This window comes from Thalassophryne amazonica, chromosome 9 (genome assembly GCF_902500255.1).
Source record: "Thalassophryne amazonica chromosome 9, fThaAma1.1, whole genome shotgun sequence".
NCBI lineage: Eukaryota > Metazoa > Chordata > Actinopteri > Batrachoidiformes > Batrachoididae > Thalassophryne > Thalassophryne amazonica.
The window spans coordinates 65,303,317-65,328,019 of record NC_047111.1 but is presented as its reverse complement, the minus strand read 5'-3'; the positions used below and the strand labels follow the sequence as shown (position 1 = coordinate 65,328,019).

The window sequence follows — 24,703 nt, the reverse complement described above, 5'->3', positions numbered from 1 at the left end:
TCCTGCAGTACAAAAATCGCTAGCTAGCTAGCTCATTAGCAAGTTATCTTGACAAATGATGTGACCTGTCGAAGGAGAATTTTAAGGGTCATATAAGCCTGACTGAGTATATCTCACAGACAAATACAGCTATGGATGAATGTGACATTAACACAAGTCTAAAACAAGCTGTTTCAGACAAATTTTGCAAATAGCATAGGTGTTTCAACATACAAACTAGAGCTGTGGAACTTTGAGGATATTTAACATGAAATCTGAACCACATTTATCCATACAAGGTAGAATAAAGACTGATTTGAAACTTACTGAGTAAATGTGGCACTCTGATTTGCCGTGAAATCATTGCATGTTAAGCATGGGTGATGAGTAAAAACTTGTTTTTTGACAATAGTCACTGACTTATTTATGTAAAGCAGAAGTAAAATACTCATAAATGACAGCTGAATGATTTGCTTATTAAAAAAATACAATAGGAAATAAAATGTCAATATTTCAAATTCCTGGGGCTGTAAAACTGACTTCAATTTTACGCTCCCTTCATAAAATGTTTTCAACATGACAAGAAAAAAATCATCAGTTCTATGCTGTTTTGAGTCCACAGTGCTGATTGCAAATATAAGGTAACCTGGAGAAAAAAAAACAAAACCACAAATTTAGTCAACGTCTTTTCAAACCTGGCCATGCATTCTGTACAATACAGCAAATGAATAGATACTGTAAGTGAATCAGAATCAGAATAGCCTTATTCACCAAGTAATCTACACGTATACAAGGAATTTGACTTTGGTTCATTCATCCCGCCAGGTTGTTAACACAATAACTCAAATCTAATAAATGCAATCATCTTGTAACTCAGCAGATTAAAACGGTATATTATACAAATAATGAATGTTTATGAGTTCAATGGTACAACTATGTCATGAGGTGAAAGATGAAATGTACCATTCAACGAGAGAGAGAGAAAAAAGAAACTTCCTGTAGTTCCCCAGTCCAGTGGGGGGGGAATCACATCAGACATTTGTCCAGCTTTTCATCCTAACAGCTTCTTCATGCCTCCAGATGACTTACAGTGTAATGGATTTGTTTTTTGTTAGAGAAATTAGAAGTGTCAATTAGCTCCTTCAAATCGTCGTCCACCAGCAAAACAAACTGCTATGTTTAGCTAAATGCCTCCCCCCGGTAGTGTGAGCATGCTGGTGGTCAGGGCATGCAATAACACATTTCATATAGCACCAAAATTGCATGCGAAAAAAAAAGAACTATTGCACAGTCAAGAAATACAATGGCAAATGGTATGAATAATCCATGTCACGTGACATACAACCCACCAATCAAATGACAAGTGTCCACTAAGCTGTTATATTAAAATAAGATACAGTGAGGAAAATAAGTATTTGAACATCCTGCGGTTTTGCAAGTTCTCCCACTTAGAAATCATGGAGGGGTCTGAAATTTTCATCTTACTTTCACTGCTATAGGCTAATGACTAAACAATATATACTATATAAGACAGACTATAGCAGTCTGCCTCTCAGTAGGAGGGGTCTGGTTAGGTTTTAAAACTCCAGCTTTTGTGGCTTCTGTTTTATTCTTCTCTACAAGAGTCAGACGAAGACAGACTTCCAGAGCAAGAATTTTAGCTGAGGAAGCTTCTGCGATTTGAAGCGAAACGTCCTCGCATCAAGCAACCCAGTCCAGTCGAAGATTCAAGCTTCTCTACTATGGAACCACCCTGGACAACTGAGAGCCTACCACACGTTGTGAAAGACATAAAAAAAAAAGGTCCAGAAATCACAATGTATGATTTTTTTAATAATTTACTTGTATGCTACTGCTGCAAATAAGTATTTGAACACCTGTTGAAAATCAATGTTAATATTTGGTACAGTAGCCTTTGTTTGCAATTACAGAGGTCAAACATTTCCTGTAGTTTTTTCACCAGGTTTTCACACACTGCAGCAGGGATTTTGGTCCACTCCTCCATACAGATCTTCTCTAGATCTTTCAGGTTTGGAGTTTCAGCTCCCTCCAAAGATTTTCTATTGAGTTCAGGTCTGGAGACTGGCCAGGCCACTCCAGGACCTTGAAATGCTTCTTACGGAGCCCCTCCTTAGTTGCCCTGGCTGTGTGTTTGGGGTCATTGTCATGCTGGAAGACCCAGCCATTACCCATCTTCAATGCTCTTACTGAGGGAAGGAGGTTGTTTGCCAAAATCTCACAATACATGACCTCATCCATCCTCCCTTCAATACGGTGCAGTCATGCTGTCTCCTTTGCACCCCCAGAGTATGATGTTTCCACCCCCATGCTTCACGGTTGGGATGGTTTTCTTGGGGTTGTTCTTATCCTCTAAACATGGTAAGTGGAGTTGATTCCAAAAAGCTCTATTCTGGTCTCATCTGACCACATGACCTTCTCCCATGCCTCCTCTGGATCATCCAGATGGTCACTGGTGAACTTCAAATGGGCCTGGAATGTGCTGGCTTGAGCAGTGGGACCTTGCTGCCCTGCAGGATTTTAAACCATGACAGCATCATGTGTTACTAATGTAATCTTTGTGACTGTGGTTCCAGCTCTCTTCAGGTCATTGACCAGGTCCTAAGTGGGAGAACTTGCAAAACCGCAGGGTGTTCAAATACTTATTTTCCTCACTGTATATCATAGACATGCCCGCAACCTGCTGAATACTGCCCCATGGGCTTGTTGCTGGGAATAATCTTATCACATGTATGATAAAAATTAGGAGCAGGTGTGGTTAAAGTTACATGTACTGTAGCTTGAAATAAACTTGTCAGTTCCTATGACTGCCAAAGCCTAGGCCTGCTGGTTGTACCATTTTGGGATAAATAATAAATAATAATTGTAATTATAATAATTATAATTAAAATAATAATTAATAAAACAAATAGATGTGTATTACTCAAGAACTGAACTGTGCTTTATCATGGAAACAAATAAAGTAACTAATCATACACCCCAATGAGTGAAACGGTTGTGACACTCCACCAGCACAACAAATAAGAATTAAGTATTAATGAGAATAAGTAGGCAATCATTTGTTGTGTTCAGCACAGCTGTTTGTCCACTATGAATGATGGAATTCCAGCTGTAATGCATTAGATTATCTGAATTTTACCACAGCGCAGAATGCTAAAACCATTTTGCTTCACATTTCCAATTGTGCATACTAAATAACAAAATGAACAGACTGTAGAATTCTCCTCCACAAAAACATAAAAATGTGTCTATTCATGACCACCAAGTGTTGTCTTGTAAAGCAGCATAGTATCTCAAGTCATGAAGATAACGCTTACAGCTAAAAATGGTACTTACTTTCTTCTTGGGGTGGCTGACATCCAGTTTCATGGAGGCACACTTATTCAGGGTATTTAGACGTCTGTAGCACAGATATACACAAAGAGCCAAACATATTAGAGCTGTGAGACACTGTTCTCCTCCTTCCCCTTTATTCCTTCCTCCCTTTCTCTGGCATCACTCCCCCGAGACTGATGCTATCCTGAAAGAATACCTCTCCCCCTAAACACAGCTGATCCCTCTGCTAGCCTATCCTGTCTCACACCTCCTCTCTTGCACCACAGTGCTGGGGGAAACCCAAATAAGCTTGTCTCCACACCTTTCTGTCCCATCAAGTACCTCCCCCCATGACACCTTGGGGGTGATGGTGTCTGTGGTGTCTTTTTAAATGGATTCATTAAAAACATGTTTTCTGGCTCATGATCAATGCCATTTTAAATCATTCAGCCTTTCTTTGTTCATTCGTGCAAACTGCCACACAATGAAATCCAGGACAGCGTCGTAAGAATTCTCACACCCTTCGTTTGTGCAGGATGGTACAATGCAAATAATTTCTCCTGTGGTTGCTGTGGGTCTAGATATAAACGTCATTTTTACTACACCATTAAAGCTACAGTGTGTAGGATTTAGAGGCATTTATTAGCATGAATGGAATATAGCATTCATAACCATTTGGTCATTATGTCAACTGCAACAATGAATCAATGAGGATTCATTATCTTAGAATGAGCCCTTCATACCTACATTGGAGAGGGCCCCCTCATGGAGGCCACCATGTTGTACCATCTTGTTAATAAAGTAGCCTTAAGGAAACATACTTACTCTGCCTTTCACATTTTGCAGTACAGCCATAAAACTGAAGCAAAAGAGAGGAATCAGTGGTTGCTCCACCAGACACTGTGTCTACTGGTTGCTAGTCCATGCAAACAAGCTTGAGAACAAACACTGTGACTAACGATGGCATAATGCAATCTAAAAACTCACCACTGGATGACAATGAATGCTACACACTCTAGCTTTAAGTTCTGTGCTTTCATGTCAGCCCAAGTAAATAATAGAAAACTAAGCAAATATCTCCTCCTGTGTACGACCCGCTACACTACAGGCTGCTGCATGTGGATTTTTGGGACTAGTCTTATCTTGATTTTGTTGTTAGTTTATTCCAATCACAAAAAACATTTCTGCGTGACATCACGATAAGTTGTAAGATAGATGTTAACTTGTGTCGTTATTTTGTGAAGTTTACCTCTTATACATGTGGACATAAATACTTTGAATTGCTGACTCGATACTCAAATACAGCAAGGGCTCATTGCATAAGGGGTCAGAGGTCAAAACAGGACTTTTCTGTCATTTTCAAGAAAAATGATGATTTGGATCAAATAGAAACTTGGGGTCTCTGAATTACGAAAAGTATCAAGGTGTGCAAACAGACTTAAATCACACACAGAGCCATCTGGTTGTGCACGCACCCCCCCTCTCCTTCCTTATTACCTTTCATGCCTTGTTTTGCCCCCTGAGGGTCTGTGCTCTGACTATGGCAGAGGGGAGGGAAGGTGACCAGATCAAAGCTGGAGTATCAGAGGGTGATACAGGGATGATGAGTTCATTGAGGGTCGGGGTCGGATGTCTAAATGATAAGCACTGGGCCACTGGGACAGTTCGGGGTACTCGGAAAAAAAAAAGCGTCCATGATTTTGTCTTACCGACATAAAGGCTCTACCAGGTCCCGGTCCAAGAAGTCGTGGTCCCTCTTCACAGCGGAAATATCAATCGGGAACAGAGAGTCTGTACCAGAAAGAATGAGAGAGAAAATATTTTGAGTTAATGATCAGCAGCAGACAGGACACGGGCAGTTAACTGTTAATGGAGTCTGTTAAGTACTGCAGTATCTCTGATCTGCATCTGACATATTAGTACACATGTACACATTATCTCAAGCCCAAGATGACTAGGATTCTTCTACATAGTGCCAAGTGTCCTGAAACCAAAATACAGGCATCCATAACCCAAAATTTAAAAGGAAATTTGGCAATTTTCATCTTGGGATCTATTTTTAGATGTCTTAAGGTTCATCATTTTGCTTGGGACAAAAATAAAATTAATTGGTGCAATATTGTTTTAGAATGTGAATAACGTCACATCCTAACCTGATAATTAATGTAATGTCACAGAACAAGCTCAAAGCACCCTCACTAAACAGGTGAAAATGGCATTAGAAGTGTAAAGTCAACCAATTACACAATTAGCTGCTTACCTTAGCCTAGCCATCCTCCCCCAGCAACGCTCTCTACTGAGGCATTACAAGTTGACTGCAGATGAGGGGCTAGGTATTAAGGTGTACTCACACCAGGCCTGAATGCCTTGTACCATGCTTGAGAATGAGTGCCCCCCTCTCCTGCTCGCCTGCCCTTACATTGCACTACACATCCTGTGCCTGTTTCCATGATCAGGAAGTGACTTTTGTTTTAACAAAGAGCACTTTCCCACATGGGGTTGCCAGGTCTCTGCAACAAAACCAACCAAATAGCCAAAAAGGCCTAACTCAAAACAACTCAATACCAGACTTTTTTAAGGCAGATTTTTCTTTTTCTTTTTTTTTTTTTAGGTAGCAGAACAATATGCAATACTTCAAATGTAGCTCAGTTACACAGGAAAACTGTGTACCTGGCAAAATGGCTCCCACAACACAGTAATGCATCACTGATGTGGATTATTTTGAGATGTTTCAGGCCTTGATGGTCTTGTAAACACCTAGTGTGATTTATTGTGCAATAAGGTATTAATCAATCAATCGTGCCATAAGCCTGGCAAGATTTTAATGGAGGCAGCAAATGAAGAGGAAGTATTTTGCGGTTTTGCTCACATAGTCATCAGTAAGGTAAAAAAAACCAGACCTGTTTTTAACCCAAATGTTCTTGAAGAAATTGAAAACTGTGCTATCTAAGTAGTAACAATAATGTAACGCTCACGTCAATGATGTGATGTCCAAAATTCATGCTCTGGCACTATAAGCGATCAATCTACATATGTGTATCGCACTAAATGTACTGTGTCCCAGACCACCTCTGCAAGTGGACCTGGGTACAGTGACCCGCACCATGCACTGGGCAGGGTATGGAGTACTCACACTAATACAGTATTTCTCAAGCTTTTTCAGATGAAGAACCACTTAACCAATAAGAAAAAAAATCTTGCAGACCACTAAACCACTGAAAGTATCCAAAAACAACAACGTATTACTATCTGTTAGACTTTGAAATCATTTTTAAACAGTTTGAGAAACATTTTTTAAGCTACAATATGATATTTTTAAAATGAGATATTTTATCAATATATTCACTGATGATTAGGGGTCCTTCACGGACCACTCTTTGAGAAAGACTGCACTAGTCAAACAAACTGAACTTTGCGGTCAAGCGTGCTTGGGCACAGCAGTGTGAGTACGCCCTTACAGAATGAGCCTTCACCAGAGGTCGACTAACAGGGCCTCAGGCCAGGTTGTGAAATCTCAGCATTCTCCTTTAATGAAGCGCCATGTGTGCTTCTGAACTCAAACAGTTCATTTCCTGTTTAAGCAATCATTGTGTGAATGTCTGGAAGTTTTTCAGAAAGGTGGGAAGATGAGGAGGAAGGAAACAATGAAGTAAGCAATGAAGGATGCAAGCAAAAAATATTAAAGAAAAAAATAAAAAATCATGTCTGACACAAAGAAAAGTGTCGGTTGGTTGAGAAAAACAGAGGAGAAAAGGTGGATGAAAGAGAAGCTGTGAGAGTCCCAGTAGGGATACCACGGCCTTTCCCATGACCCCTCCCTCCGGACAGGAACTGATGCCTGGAAATAGACCCAGAAGACAACTGAGATGTAGTAATGACACGAAGACAGCAACAGAGATGATGGAAAAAGTGAGTGAGAGTCACATAGAGGAACAATAGCAGAGGGTTAGACAGGAAACTGAGCAAATCAAGCGTTCAGAGAATTCATAGTCTGGCCCCACGCCGCCTCGCCGTACACAGGAGCAGCCATGGAACATTATTATTGAGTTGTCACAAAATAACAACAATAAAAATAATAAAAATCACAATCAAAGAAGTGTGTAAAGTCAGTAAATACTCATTTATAACCAGACTTGTATACGTCATAATCGCACAGATAAGATTTCCTGGTCACTACAAATCAGTGTCAACTTTGGCAGCATATTTTGGTTTAGTTTTAACTGATTAAACAGATTTTAGTCAACGAAATGATATTTAGCCAAGTAAAACGGAACAAAAATTAAAACTATTCAGAAGACTGAATTATGTCTCAAACTAAACTAAAACATGGTAACAAAATGAACAATGTTACAAACCACAAATACACAAGATGTGTATCACAGACATGAATGTGTAAAGATAACAATAAATGTGAGTTTTATCACTAGTAACTGGAAGCCACTAGAAATGGAAACTGCTGTATCACACCACCAAACTTCATGTGATATTTAATGAAAATTCACATGAAGGATGATCTCAAGTGTTTATGAATCAGCAGAGAGATCACCATGTACTCATTTGTATGCGACTTCATCGTGACGCCACGTGGAGATCAGCAGGTGGAATTATGTTTACTGGTTCATATGCACTTGAATTCTTTCTTCCAGCTCCTACATATTAAACAAATATGTAGGACTGCCTTTTTGCATTTACGCAATATCTCTAAAATCAGAAAGGTCTTGTCTCAGAGTGATGCTGAAAAACTAATTCATGCATTTGTTTCCTCTAGGCTGGACTATTGTAATTCATTATTATCAGGTTGTCCTAAAAGTTCCCTAAAAAGCCTTCAGTTGGTTCAGAATGCTGCAGCTAGAGTACTGACGGGGACTAGCAGGAGAGAGCATATCTCACCCGTGTTGGCCTCCCTTCATTGGCTTCCTGTTAATGCTAGAATAGAATTTAAAATTCTTCTTCTTACTTATAAGGTTTTGAATAATCAGGTCCCATCTTATCTTAGGGACCTCATAGTACCATATTACCCCATTAGAGCGCTTCGCTCTCAGACTGCGGGCTTACTTGTAGTTCCTAGGGTTTGTAAGAGTAGAATGGGAGGCAGAGCCTTCAGCTTTCAGGCTCCTCTCCTGTGGAACCAGCTCCCAATTCAGATCAGGGAGACAGATACCCTCTCTACTTTTAAGATTAGGCTTAAAACTTTCCTTTTCGCTAAGGCTTATAGTTAGGGCTGGATCGGGTGACCCTGGACCATCCCTTGGTTATGTTGCTTTAGACGTAGACTGTGTTTCATAATTATTGTATGGCCTTGCCTTGCAATGTGGAGCGCCTTGGGGCAACTGTTTGTTGTGATTTGGCGCTATACAAGAAAAAAGTTGAGTTGAGCTCTCATAGTTAGGAAGATATTGTGAATAATTTCATTTTCACACACACACACACACACACACACACACACACACACACACACACACACACACACACACACACACACACACACACACACACACACACACACACACACACACACACACACACACACACACACAAAGTGAATCCAGTGGTCTTGCGTAACCTTCTGGGGGTTGCACTAAAGGCTCAAAATCCCTAATCAACCAATTCATGAGCATGTGTTTCGCCTCCTGAAGCTCTGTGAGAAGCTAAAGGTAAAAAACTGCTTTTCACAACATTTTCCTGAAATGTGACCCTCATTTTAGAGTTAATAAAAAAAAAAAAGAACTCATTGAAGACGTTCTGTTGGATGCTCTAAGTTTTAAGGGGCCTCTACCTCAGTTATCCACTCGTCCACTAACCACTGGGATACACTCCAACCCCCGTGACACTAAATTGGAATAAACAAGTTTACAAAAATAGATGGATGGCTGCTCCATAGTCTGGTAGATGCTGTAGCTACCACAGCATGTTCCTACCCCTAAAATGATCAAACTCAATTAGAACCCAAGGATCCTCTTACACCTGGCGTTATAATCTGTCCCATATCAAGTTTGTGTCTAAATACTCGTATGGTATCAAAATGTATCGCCGGTGACCATGTTGAAATCCAACTGGGATGTGATCGCTTTGTCCAACTCTTTGACTCATAGAAACCTAATGAAAAATTTAAAAACCAACAACAACAAGACAGTACGAATGTTCCAACTGCTGTGCGCTGCTCTGTTGCCTTTTTTTAAACAGTCTTTGGCAGCTGGAATGCTGAAGCTAAAAGCAGAGAAGAATGGTGATTTGGACAGCTGTGGTCAGTGCAGACACTGGCCAGAGGAAAATCTGTATGCAGGAACACACATATGCAGCATCATTTTCTTTGCAGAAGGCTGTTGTCAGTGTCATCCAGAAGAGAAATATACCTGTGTTCAGCAAATACAGGTGGAGTAGAGGCCAGGTCTGGGAGTACCACACAGTTGAACCACCTTGGGTTCTGGATGGCAACTACTCAGGCAGCCAATATTTGAAAGTAACCATCTATCTGCCTCAGCCAGGTGAAAGCTGGGTGTCCCATTGACCACTGAGCTGCTGGGGTTCCCAACACTGAGACAGCTGCGTGCTGCATCATGCACAAAGCAAGAATGTCACACTGCCAAAATGTTGCCACCTTAGGCTACTGAAGAGGGTTGTGGTTGAAAAAAGAATGTAAGCAAGAAGAAAGACTTGTAGTTAAAAAGAGTTGACAGCGACCCACACAGTTGTTACAACCCCAATTCCAGTGAAGTTGGGACTTTGTGTGAAATGTAAATTGTATTGCTCCCGGTGTGTGTATTGAGCGCCTTGTATGGCAGGCAGCACCCTGACATCAGGGTGAATGTGAGGCATTATTTGTAAAGCACTTTGAGCATCTGATGCAGATGGAAAAGCGCTATATAAATGTAGTCCATTAACCATTTAAATAAAAACAGAATACAATGATTTGCAAATCCTCTTCAAACTATATTTAATTGAACACACCACAAAGGCAAGATATTTAATGTTCAAACTGATAAACTTTATTGTTTTTGTGTAAATATTTACTCATTTTGAAATGGATTCCTGCAACACGTTTCAAAGTTGGGACAGTGGTATGTTTACCACTGTGTTACATCACCTTTCCTTCTAACAACACTCAATAAGCGTTTGGGAACTGAGGACACAAATTGTTGAAGCGTAGTAGGTGGAATTCTTTCCCATTCTTGCTTGATGAACGACTTCAGTTGTTCAACAGTCCGGGGTCCATTGTCATATTTTGTGCTCCATAATGCGCTACACATTTTCAATGGGCGACAGGTCTGGACTGCAGGCAACCCAGTCTAGTACCCACACTCTTACCATGAAGCCACACTGTTGTAACATGCAGAATGTGGCTTGGCATTGTCTCGCTGAAATAAGCAGGGATGTCCCTGAAAAAAATGTTGCTTGGATGGCAGCATGTGTTGCGCCAAAACATGGATGTAGCTTTCAGCATTGATGGTGCCATCACAGATGTGTAAGTTGCCCATGCCATGGGCACTAACACACTTTTGACTTTTGAACTTTGCGTTGGTAACAATCCGGATGGTCTTTTCCCTCTTTTGTCCGGAGGACACAACGTCCATAATTTCCAAAAACAATCTGAAATGTGGTCTCATCAGACCACAGCACACTTTTCCACTTTGCGTCTGTCCATTTCAAATGAGCACAGGCCCAGAGAAGGCAGCGGTGTTTATGGATGTTGTTGATGTATGGCTTTCGCTTTGCATGGTAGAGTTTTAACTTGCACTTATAGATGTAGCGATGAACTGTGTTAACTGACAATGGTTTTCTGAAGTGTTCCTGAGCCCACGCAGTAAGATCCTTTACACAATGATCGGAATCGATCAATGAAAGGGATCAAAGGTCACAGGCATTCAATGTTGGTTTTCAGCCTTGCCGCTTACGTGTAGAAGTTCTCCAGATTCTTGGAATCTTCTGATTATATTATGGACTTTAGATGATGGAATCCCTAAATTCCTTGCAATTGAACACTGAGAAACATTGTTCTTAAACTGCTGCATTATGATTTCACGCAGTTGTGCAAAAAGTGGTGATCCTTGCCCCATCTTTGCTTGTGAACAGCTGAGCCTTTTGGGGATGCTCCTTTTATACCCAATCATGACACTCACCTGTTTCCAATTAACCTGTTCACCTGTGGAATGTTCCAAACAGGTGTTCTTTGAGCATTCATCAACTTTCCCCTGTCCCAGCTTTTTTGAAATGTGTTGCAGGCATCTATTTCAAAATGAGCAAATATTTGCACAAAAACAAAAAAAGTCCTTCAGTTTGAACATTAAATATCTTGTCTTTGTGGTGTATTCAACTGAATATAGGTTGAAGAGGCTTTGCAAAGCATTGTATTCTGTTTTTATTTATATCTCACACTGTCCCAGCTTCATTGGAAATGGGGTTGTATATGTGGATCGTAAATTCATTTACATTTAAGCTGCTGTTCAATGTGGTCACAGTGGCTCCCTGCGCATCTCCAGAGGTGGTTTGACTGATCAGATCACAATCCATTCACAATGCATTTTGCATTAGACTCCGCGTCATGCATTCAAACCGTATAATGCAGCTTCTCATTGTTTAATCCGCTTATACCATGGTCCCACACAGTGAGCCAACACACATTTATTTAAGTTAACTGAACTTGATAAAAATGCGTAAGTATTTGGGACTATTTTATGCCAGTCTCAAGATATTTTCATCCTTGGCAACTGTTCTCTTCTTTCCCGTCTTCAATATTGTCCAGTTCGTCCGATGTTAAATCTTTATGCCGTTGCTTTTGCTGTCTTCTCGTTTGCTCTCCTCCTCTTCCCATTCCTCAAACGTTTTATTTTGGCCAAAAATATAAAAATTCACTTGGAAATCCATGTTTAATCGCGTTTCTGTCATTCACCTGTCAAAACACAGCTGATCTGCGCCAACTGATTTGTGCGTTGCTATGGTGATGACCAGAGCGGAGTGATATTACACTGACTTAACTCGCCGAACTACGTGTGCGTATACATGAAAATAATGCACGCCAGTTAGACATGGAATTCTCACTGACCATGGTGTGTATGTATATATATATATATATATATATATATATATATAGCCCATTTCAGCTGCGGCCGTATTGTTGCTACCTTGTCAAGAGAACGGCACCTGCTGATTCAAACCTAAATCAATTGTAAACACGGTGGAGTTTGAGCTGTTTTCAGACAATTTTTTTCTAGTGTGGAGCTTTTTTTTTTTTTTTTTTTTTTTTTTTTTTTTTTTTTTTTTAAGTCCAGTCTGAAGGTGTTTCTGTTGGGGGACACAGCATTTCTAGTTTTAAGCTTTATTTAGATGACAAACTTTGGAGGAAAACCTTCAGTCTGACAACAGCGACGATACTGGCAGAGTTCAGAACACAGAATGGTGAGTACAAATAAATAAATAAATAGATAAATAAATAATGCAGGCAATTTTGGCATGGGTGGAGGTGATAAACTGTTTTGTTTTTTGCCAGCTCTTTGGTCCTAATCACCTGATTAAAAAAATAGTTTTACTATCTGTGACATCAGAAAAAAGTGTTTTTTTTCTTTTTAAACAAGTTCAAATCTGAAAAATGACAAGGGATTGAAAATAGCTATTTTTATAATAAATATTGTTTCCTTCTAGAATACATTTAATGTACTGTACGCTAGTAGCATAACACATTATTAAATATTAAAACCATTCACACAAGAAGTAAATAATATAGTCTTACCTGTCCGTTTCAGTGAGATCATCTTGAAACTTATCCACCTTTACAAAATGACATCTGAAAATAATTTAATTCCTCCCTTCTTGGCTGAAGAAAAGTCCATTTTTCACACGAGAGTTTGATGCCAGCAGCGCCGGCTGTAATCCATTATTGCGGCTGATGGATAACGCGCCGCATGTCTGTTGTTAACGAGCCGCTTTGCGCTGCAAGAAAGACTCGCAGTGCCTCATGCTCATAACATCTCAGCCTGCACGCGACGACATTATCCCATGATCCAGAAAACAATAAAATAATCTGAAAAAACTCAGTTTTGTCTCAGTGTTGAGTGGAGAAGCCACGGACACCGTGTTTACGCGCTCATGAATTTAAGCGTTCCACCTGCCATTCTGCTGGGAAAATGAACCGTTTTTACACCAAAAACATGGGGCAGCTCCAACCCAAACCACTCGGTGGCAATGGGGCTGTCAGTAGCCTGTAAAAATACATAAATTAATGGGGCTATTAAAATAATGGTTCTCCTACTGACGCCACTCCCTCCTTCTTGTCCAATGTCGGCACTCACCGGAAGGTTCCTGGTTTTTAGTGGCGCGCAGTTTAAAATCTGAATATTTATCTGTTCAAGAACTGCGCATCAGGAAAGGATAAATTTCAGACTAATTTTAGTCTTAAATATTCATGAAAACATGCATTACATGTCACCTACACTTTGTCACTCACTGAGAGTGAGTGATTCCAAAACAGTGTTGAATCTGGTAAATTTGCTGCTTCTAAGGAGTAAAACAAATTCTCTGTCTCTAGTAGAATCAGCAGAATACCATAGTACCATACTGAATTGCATCTTCTTATTTTCTATTTAAATTTTTGGTATAATTTCTTTGCATCATGTTGAATCGCATCATACTGCATTGTAAGGAAATGAATCACCATCAAATACATATCAAATCGCATTGAATCTGGAACGGGGTGAATCATATATCATCATGTATCGCTATATGTATCGTATCACTGGCAGTGTATCGAGATGCGTATTGAATCATTGTCAGTGATGAGATTCACATGCCTATTATGTACATTTGATTTCTTAGTTGTTTGTTGATGTTTGTTTCAATAAACTTGCAAAAATCTAAAAAAAAAAAAAAAAAAAAAAAGAAAAAACTTTTTTCACATTGTCATTTTGGGTTATTGTAATCGTGAGGAAAAAAAGATCAGTGGTGGCACAGTTCCGCTAACCGCTAATTAGCAAAGCTAATTATCTCATTAGCAGGTTAGCTTTTCAGCTAACTTCAAAAACCATGAGTGGCCAATTAGCTTCTGATAAATTTAGTTCCGATAACTTTTAGACTGCTAACATTTTTTTTTACATAGTAAAGATGAAAACCATTCATAAACCCTGTTGGCTCCTGTCTGCTACATATTTTGCAGCAGCGAGGCAGCTGAGAGGAGCTGAGCTCAACTCTACCCCAGCAAAAGGAGCCTGGCCACCAAGCTGCCACAAAAACAAAACAAAAGTAATTTTCCTTGACAGCATACAGTGGTAGATTTTTAAAATAATAGTGGTAGAATAATAGCGGAATAATTAAATGTTTTGGTTTTTTTTTTGTTTTGTTTTTTTTTACAAATGAATAAAATTACATTTTACAAAAGCACATTTATTTCTAAACACACCGCATGTTACATTAACTTGTGTTGGTTTTTACATAGAATGAATGAGTCAACCAATCAGTGTGAGCGGAGGATCAGTTTACCCATAATAGCTTTGGGCATCTGTGTGTTAATGTTCAAAACTTCAGAATTAGTGCATTATTGTAAAATTAACAGATATGTAATGATAATAATAAATTTTATTTATAAGGCGCTACCATAAAAGTACAAAGAATAAAACACAGTACAAGAAAAAAAAAACACAGTTAAGAAAAAGCTTTTAAAAGCAGACAAGACAGTTTTTTTTTTTTTTTTTTAAGTTTCAGCTGACTGTGGTGCTCTTAGGTGGTTGGGAAGAGCATTCCACAGTTGGGGTGCAGCCATCTGGAAGGCCCTGTTTCCCATTGTGCGGGGTTTGGCCTTCGAAAGCTGGAGTTGGTGACTGTCAGCAGAGCGAAGATGGTGTGATGGGTTGTAGGGAGTGATCAGCTCTTTGAGGTACACCGGTGCGCTGCCATGGACACACTGACAGGTCAAGAGACAGATCTTATATTCAATCCTGAACCTAACAGAGAGCCAGTGGAGGTTTTTGAGGATGGGTGCGATTTGCATGGACCTCCGCACCCCCATCAGGATCCTGGCAGTGCAGTTCTAAATATACTGCAGTCTCTGCAGGCTCCTGCCAGGTATCCCGATGAGGACTGCGTTGCAGTCATACAGCCTGGAGGAGACAAAAGCATGGACCAATTTCTCAGCATTGGGTAGGGAAAGGGAGGGACAGAGTTTGACGAAGTTCCAGACATGAAAAATGCAGCTTTGCAGAGGTGCTGGATGTGGGTGTCAAATGACAGGTGGGGATCAAACTGTACCCCAAGGTTAGTGACAGAGGAATTGGGGGAAATGTAGTGGCCGGCGAATGAAAAAGCAGTCAGAGGAAAGGACCAAAGCTGGTGAGGGGTCCCAACGAGCAGACCTTCGGTTTTGTTACTGTTAAGCTGAAGAAAATTGTCATTCATCCTCGCCCCCGTCTCCCCCAGGCAGGCTGTGAGAGCAGTTATTGGAAGTGAGGGCGATGTAGGGTCCAACCTGACATAGAGCTGAGTATCATCAGTATAGCAATGAAAGGCAACTCCATGCCTGCTGATGATGTGGCCCAGGAAGAGCATGTAGATGAAGAATAGTGTGGGACTGAGGACTGACCCTTGAGGTACTCCACAGGTGACAGTGTGGGCCCTCGACCTGGCTCCCCACAGAGCCACATACTCAGCTCTGTCAGTCAGGTAGGACTGAAACCACTGGAGTGCTGTGTGGGAGATGCCAATGAAATATTGCAAACGGTGGAGGATAATGGAATGGTCCACAGTGTCGAAGGTGGCTCATAGGTCCAAGAGTAATAAGAGAGATGGACAGCCCTGGTCAGAGGCCACCAACAAATCACTGGTGACCCTGATCAGGGCTGTCTCTGTGCTGTGTGCGGTGCAAATCCATGACTGGAATATTTCATAAAGACTGTGAGAGTGTAGGTGATTGTGAATTTAGGTGGCAACAGTTTGTTCTATGATTTTGGAAAGAAAAGGGAGATTGGAGATGGGCCGGTAACTAGATAGAATATCAGGATCAAGAGAGGGTTTCTTTAGCAGGGGGTTGATAAGATCTGTTTTGAGAGAAGTTGGGAGATATCCAATTTGCAGCGAAGAGTGTATGATGGTAGTGATGAGAGGGATTATGGAGTTAATATTCGATTTAATCAGGGAGGTAGGGAGGTTGGTCAAAAGGACATGTTGAGGCCCTCAGGTTTCTGACAAGGGCCTCAACCTGTCTCTGTGTGGGAAGGGCAAAATGAGAAAAGGTAAATGCTCTAGTTAAGGGGGTAGATGGCAGAACTGTGAGGTGTTAAACTAGAATGGATGGTATCACTTTTGAGATGAAAAAAATCAAGAAATTTATCACACTGATTTTCTGTACTGATGGTATGTATGTGACTTAGTGGACCGAGGAGATGATTTACTGTTTTGAAAAGTTGTTTGTAATTTCCTGGATTGTTGTTTATGATAAAGAAATATTGTGACCGTGCAAGAATGACCGATTTGGCATATGACCTCTGATGTTCCCTGTAAGCATCTTTGTGAACTGTCAAACCTGTAATGACAAAGTGCCTCTTGAGGACACTCCCAGCCACCTTCTGTCTACGCAGCGCACCATGGGGCAGAGCATGTGAAAGTTACAGATCGTGTCTTCAGAGGGGCATGGGTTTCAAGTATCTGTTGAAGTCCAGTGTTATAGTAATCCACAAGCCCATCGAGAGAGGTATGATGGGCAGATATTGTCAGTTGTTGAAAATCATCTGAGATGTGTTCAAGGTTAATGTTCTTTATTTTACGGAAGTGTATCTGATGTTTTGATTATTAAGTGGTGACTGAAGTGGTATTTCAAGGGAAACTGACTTATGATCCGATAGTCCAAGGCTATGCACATGAACATTATTGATGGAGAAAATTGTGATGATCAGACCCAGTATTTGCCCTTTTACGTGCGTAGGGTCTGTCACATGTATCAAATTTAGTGTATCTAGGAGTTGAGTGAATTCAGTGATATAACGGCTTGTGGGTGAGTGTACATGGATATTGTAATCACCAAGAATTATAACATTATTGGATATTGTATATATTGACAGAAGTGGCTCATTTAGTTCTATTTCAGAACTAAATGAGCCACTTCTGTGGCCAGTAAATGAGGATGATGTGGCCGGTAAATGAGGATGATGTGGCCGGTAAATGAGCTACTTACGTGGCCGGTAAATGAGGATGGTTGTAAAATGGGGGGGTTCGCACATGTAAAGGCCAAACATTCATATGTGTGTTATATTTTTCACTTTGTACAAATGACAGAATTGACATTAATGTAATTATTCTATCTGGATTAATTTGATTTATAAATCAAATTAATCCTTTTCAAGATGTCTGCCTCACGGCTGGACCACTGTCAAGGTAAATGATGCTTCCCTACAGCAGTGGGCAGCGTGCACAAAGACAGAAGCGCTGACTCATTGGCTGTGTTTGGATTTTTGATCGCCTTTGATTCTGTCAGAAGCATCAACAGTGTTTAAACTCAAAATCGGCTTGTTAGTAGCTGAGAGTGTACGGGAGACAATACTGACAGTTATCGGATAGCTTCCGATAAATTTTTTGGTGGTTTATCGGTTTAGCATTATAAAACATAACTTTTTAGTTAGCTGATTAGCAGTTATCAAAGCTAACTTTTTGGTTAGCTGTGCCCACCACTGAAATAAATGAATTTCATTCATTTTGGAATGAGGCTGTAACACAACAAAATGTGGAAAAAGTGAAGAGCTGTGAATACTTTCTGGACGCCCAGTAAACGACCATCCATTTATTTTCTATGTCCGCTTGTTCCAACTAAGGGTCACAGGGGGTTAGAGTCCATCCCAGCAGTCACTGGGAAATGCACCCTGGACAGGACATCAGTTTATTGCTGGACTGACAAATCGAGAGAGAGAAAGTCTGTCACACCTAAGGTCAATTTTAAAGTTTCCAATTTACCTAACCTCCATGTCTTTGGAAGTGAGATGAAGCTAGAGCACCCTGAGGGAACTCACACGAACACTGGGAGAACATGCAAGCGCCACAGAGAATGGACCAGACTGGAAATGATCCTGTGGCCTGCTCTGTGTGAGGCAACAGTGCTAACCACTAAGCCCCCGTGCTGGCAACCAGTTCTTGATGAGCATTTTGAGAAGCCTGAGCCAAGTTATGACTGAATACTGAAAACATGATTTTCTTTTCCTTTTTTTTTTTTTTTTTTTTTTTTAAATGCAAAGAACCAACAAGGGAATATAACAACAACCCATTAGCCTCTTGGGTAAGAAACAAAGATGAGAAAGAAAAAGTCTGTAAATGCAGTATTGGCCTGAAGGCCCTGTGTCCCTCTTCACATTGCAGTTGAAACAATGCATGCTTATTGCAAATTTGTTAAACTGTCTGAAATCCTTGAGTTGTACGAGGGCTGTCAATAAAGTATAGGTCCTTTTTATTTTTTTCAAAAACTATATGGATTTCATTCATATGTTTTTACGTCAGACATGCTTGAACCCTCGTGCGCATGCGTGAGTTTTTCCACGCCTGTCGGTGACATCATCCGCCTGTGAGCACTCCTTGTGGGAGGAGTCGTCCAGCCCCTCGTCGGAATTCCTTTGTCTGAAAAGTTGCTGAGAGACTGGCGCTTTGTTTGATCAAAATTTTTTCTAAACCTGTGAGACACATCGAAGTGGACACGGTTCGAAAAATTAAGCTGGTTTTCAGTGAAAATTTTAACGGCTGATGAGAGATTTTGAGGTGATACTGTCGCTTTAAGGACTTCCCACAGTGCGAGACGTCGCGCAGCGCTCTCAGGCGCGGTCGTCAGCCTGTTTCAAGCTGAAAACCTCCACATTTCAGGCTCTATTGATCCAGGACGTCGTGAGAGAACAGAGAAGTTTCAGAAGAAGTCGGTTTCAGCATTTTATCCGGATATTCCACTGTTAAAGGAGATTTTTTTAATGAAAGACGTGCGGACGGGTCCGCGCGTCGGGACGCAGCCGACGCGGTGCGGCGGCACAGGAAAAACACCTCCGTGTTGATAACCATTTGTAAAATCCAGGCGGCTTTTGATGGCTTTCAGTGGAGTGAGTATATGAGAAATTGTTTAACAGCAGGACATGTTCCAACTTGTCCTTAAGGCTTCCAACAGAGGTGTTTTTCCTGTGGCGGAGCGTTGCGGCGGCTGCACACGAGGGTTCAAGCATGTCTGACGTAAAAACATATGAATGAAATCCATATAGTTTTTGAAAAAAATAAAAAGGACCTATACTTTATTGACAGACCTCGTATGTGTTACCTTCATAGAGCTGGGCATACTGTGGGAATCCTGCTGCTCTCAGCCAATCACAAGCCTCCTTAGCTTCAATTTCTGTAAAACAAAAGGGGGGGGGGGGGTGTGACAAAAAGCAGGTGAGACCACATGTCAACATACGTCATTTTCACATTTAGGGTTCTATCCTGTTGGTTTAGCCATAAATCACATTTTTCTGTATGTTTAGTTGCATGTCTCTGAATGTCTGTGTTGAAAATGTCTCAATTCAATCAAATTTAATGATGTAGTGCTGAACCACAACATAAACCACCCCGAGGCGCTTCACAAGGGTACGTCCTATAAAAGTGTCTGAATGACTCATTGGCATACTTTGGAGTTAACTGATTAATATTTGAGCAGTTGGGGGGGGGGGGGGGGGGGTGCTAATCTAAAAGAATTAACCCAAGACATCTGGAGTAATATTTTGGATTTCCACATTCCACATTCACGTTCCTCCTCAGGGACCATCTCTAAAAGATTCAAGTTACCACGAGCAACTGCGGAGTTTATTACACAAAAATACAAAAAGCTTCAGCGCAAACCGATTTTATATCATTCAGAATGGTGGCCCAAATTAACACCTAAGAATTAACACAGTTTTATATCAACGATCCAACAGAACCTCAGGATCACAACTAAGAAAATAATGGAGCATCATATAGAATTGTGACATATTCCACCTCTAAGTGAATACTCATCAGCCCGACCTGACAGAGTGTCAATTAAGCACGAAAACATTTTTTTTATTCCTCCACACTAACATTTAATGGTTTATTTTTAAAGACCCACATTTTTCATGTTTTATTTAAGCCCATTATTTTTTGAAAAATCTTCGTAGTCAAGAAGCACAGAGAAAAACAATCTCCTCAGCGGATTAAAACAGAACACGATAACAGGTTTGTAGAACATCCCAGAATTTTAAACATACATCTTTCCACTGACAGTTCCACTGGAATGTGGGACTGGAAAACCCGGAATAGTGCCAGTGTGGAACACATGTTCCAGAGAGGACAAAGAGAGATGCTTTGGAAATGATGATTGTCAGTTAGATTTAAACAGCAGTTAGATTTTTAAACCAGAAATATAAGAGGAACACATAGAACAACACCCAGTGTGATAACATCAGTTTTACTGGTATTTGATCAGTTATATCAAAAACAGAACCACTTTATCCTAAACACCCAACCTGTCCATGTTTAATCAGTATTGGCCCCAGAGCTTGACTTTCAATGTCCCTCAAGCATTTGGTCCCAGACTTCGACCTTGGCCTGGGACCTTATCTTTTAAATGATTTTTTTCTCAAAATCAAGGGGTTTTGTCCTTGACTGGCTTTCAATTGTTCCACCAAGTTTGACCAAAATCAGCTCAAAACCCTTTGAGTTATTTTACTTGCACACAGACAGGGGGCACACTGGGCAGAAAACAAGATGGTGTCATGTCGGTGTAAAAGTAAACCCTGCTCAGGAAATAGAACCTGGCAAAGTTGTGTGAGTTAGTGACATATGCAGGCACTTAATATTTATTTTAAAATACATGTTAATACAAACTCTCTCACCTCAACAGTAAGATTACGTCCACGACTCCACGTTGAGGAAAAAATACATAAAGGTATAGCACCGCCAGTGCACTTTATTCATTTTCTATATCCGCTTACTCTAATCAAGGGTCACGGGGGGCTGCAGCGTACCCCAGCAGTCACAGGGAGAGGACATGACGCTAGTCTAGGGCCAGTGCATTTTAATGTTAGTTAACTCCAAACACCACCGAGCCTAACAACTGCTCACACAAAGTCACGACTATAGTATAGTACAGTCATTACTCTTACACAATACTGCATAAACATTTAAGGCACCTGAGAATTCTTTTTCATGTTTTCTTCTGCAGTGGACCAACAGAGTATGTCTAGTCCAACAGAAATCAAATGTGGGACTACTTCATTCAAGAAACGGTTCACTTATCAAACCTCATTTGTAAAAAAAAAAAAATAAAGAAAGAATAATTAAATTTAAAAAGCCTTAATGACAACACAAAGACAGCTGCAGATCACTCAACAAAATTATGTTAAAAATCCGATTAAACGCAATCTAAGTTTCATTGCAGGCGTATAAAGCACTGGGTTTTTTTTTTACTAGACTGAGATGTTCCGCAATTTATACTATGTTCTGACTTATATACAGAAAAATGTGTTTGTTAATAATAATAACTACTTATATTTAGCTTTCCCAGGAATCAAAGCACTAAACAGGGAACATTAAATCTGACTAAATGAAAGGACAAAGTTCAGCAGTGCAATAAAAAGAGAACACTCGGAGGAAACGGTCCTTTTCACCACAAGTCAGCAATTACATCCCTCGTGCCGCATTCTCGGCATAACTCTCCAAAATCACATATGAAGTGACACCAGAGACGATCAGGAAAGCAGTCTTCCTTATCCCAGTTGTCTCCCGTGTGCCTCGTCTTGAGAAAGTTGCAGAAAATGCAGAAAAACAATAAGCCTACTTGAAGCCCTCATGGTTTTGTGGCGGGCGATGACGTCCCTCTATGTCTTCCTCTTGTTCTCTTCATCCTCCGGCACATCCATTCAACGCTCTCTAGCTTTCCATCAAGTGGCAACAATCATGTGCGTTCCTCCTGGCTGCCTTTATGTGCCTCCCTCCTCCACACTACCCCGTGCTGCTTTTCTCTTCCCTCTAATTTTCTCCTCTCCCTCACTTTCTCTGTTGATTGAATCCACACAATGTATTTCTATTTTTGTAGCTTTTCTCGCCACAGTCGACCCCTTTCACCACTTTTGCTTTAGTGTTTTGCTTGGCCCACAAAAAAGTTCAGAATACTGTCGACTTTATTCCTCCTGGAAGCATCCTCACACATTTATTTCTCTCTTCATCCCGTTCAGCTCTGACACAGATCCAGCTGTAGCCTCTATCACCTTCTTTGTTGTGACCAGAGCTACCGTCGCTCCTTGCACGTCCTTGAGGAAATAAGTCATTTCAGCAGGTGTTCAGCAGATGACCCCTGAGGTTATGCTGTGACGACCTGTGGATGTTAACCACACGTCAGCTGAACCTAACGGCAGGACAGCAAGGACACTCTGACCTTGACCTCTTTCTGCTGGTTCACTTCACAATATTGTGGAGCAGAGCTAGATTTGAGACAATGCAGTATGTGCAGGTACACACACACACACACACACACACATACACACATATATATACACACACACACACATATATACATACATATACACATACATACACATACATATACACATACATATACATATATACATACACATACATATACACATACACATACATACATACACATATATACATACACATATACACATACATACATACACATATACACATACATACATACACATATACACATACATACATACACATATACACATACATACATACACACATACACATACATACATACACACATACACATACACACACATACACATACATACACATACACACACATACACATACATACACATATATACATACACATACACATATATACATACACATACACATATATACATACACATACACATATATACATACATACACATACATACACATACATACACATACACATATATACATACATACACATACACATATATACATACATACACATACATACACATACACATATATACATACACATACACATATATACATACACATACACATATATACATACATACACATACACATACATACACATACATATACACATACATACACATACATACACATACACATACATATACACATACATACACATACATACACATACACATATATACATACACATACACATATATACATACACATACACATACATACACATACATACACATACACATATATACATACACATACACATATATACATACACATACACATACATACACACATACATACATATACATACACATACACATACACATATATACATACACATACACATACACATACACACATACACATACACATACACATACACACATACACATACACACATATACATACACATACACACATACATACATATACATACACATACACATACACACATATACATACACATACACACATACATACATATACATACACACATACATATACATACACACATACATACATATACATACACATACACATATATACATACACATACACATACACACATATACATACACATACACACATATACATACACATACACATACACATACATACATACACACATACACATACATACATACACACATACACATATATACATACACATATATACATACACACATACACATATATACATACACATATACACATATATACATACACATATACACATACATACATACACATATACACATACATACATACACACATACACATACATACATACACACATACACATATATACATACACATACACATACACACATATATATACACACACACACACATATATATACACACACACACACACACATATACACATACATATACATACATACATACACATACATATACATACATACACATATACACATACATACATACACATATACACATACATACATACACATATACACATACATACATACACATATACACATATACATACACACATACATATATACATACATATATACATACACATACACATATATACATACACACATACACATATATACATACACACATACACATATATACATACACATATACACATACATACATACACACATACACATATATACATACACACATACACATACATACATACACATATACACATACATACATACACACATACACATATATACATACACATATACACATACATACATACACACATACACATATATACATACACATATACACATACATACACATACACATACATACACATATATACATACACATACACATATATACATACATACACATACATACACATACACATATATACATACACATACACATATATACATACATACACATATATACATACATACACATACACATATATACACATACACATATATACATACATACACATACACATACATACACATACACATAT

The 24,703-nt window shown here is 39.7% G+C and overlaps 1 protein-coding gene across 1 annotated transcript in view; it reads right to left on the bottom strand.

The window, feature by feature from the left end:
* The window catches only part of stard13a (StAR-related lipid transfer (START) domain containing 13a), a 104,184-nt gene that overhangs the window by 48,171 nt on the left and 31,310 nt on the right, over positions 1-24,703 (bottom strand). Inside the window, 3 exon segments of the mRNA XM_034179078.1 lie at positions 3,334-3,397; positions 5,022-5,103; positions 19,568-19,639. Coding sequence (XP_034034969.1) covers positions 3,334-3,397; positions 5,022-5,103; positions 19,568-19,639 — 218 coding nt within the window.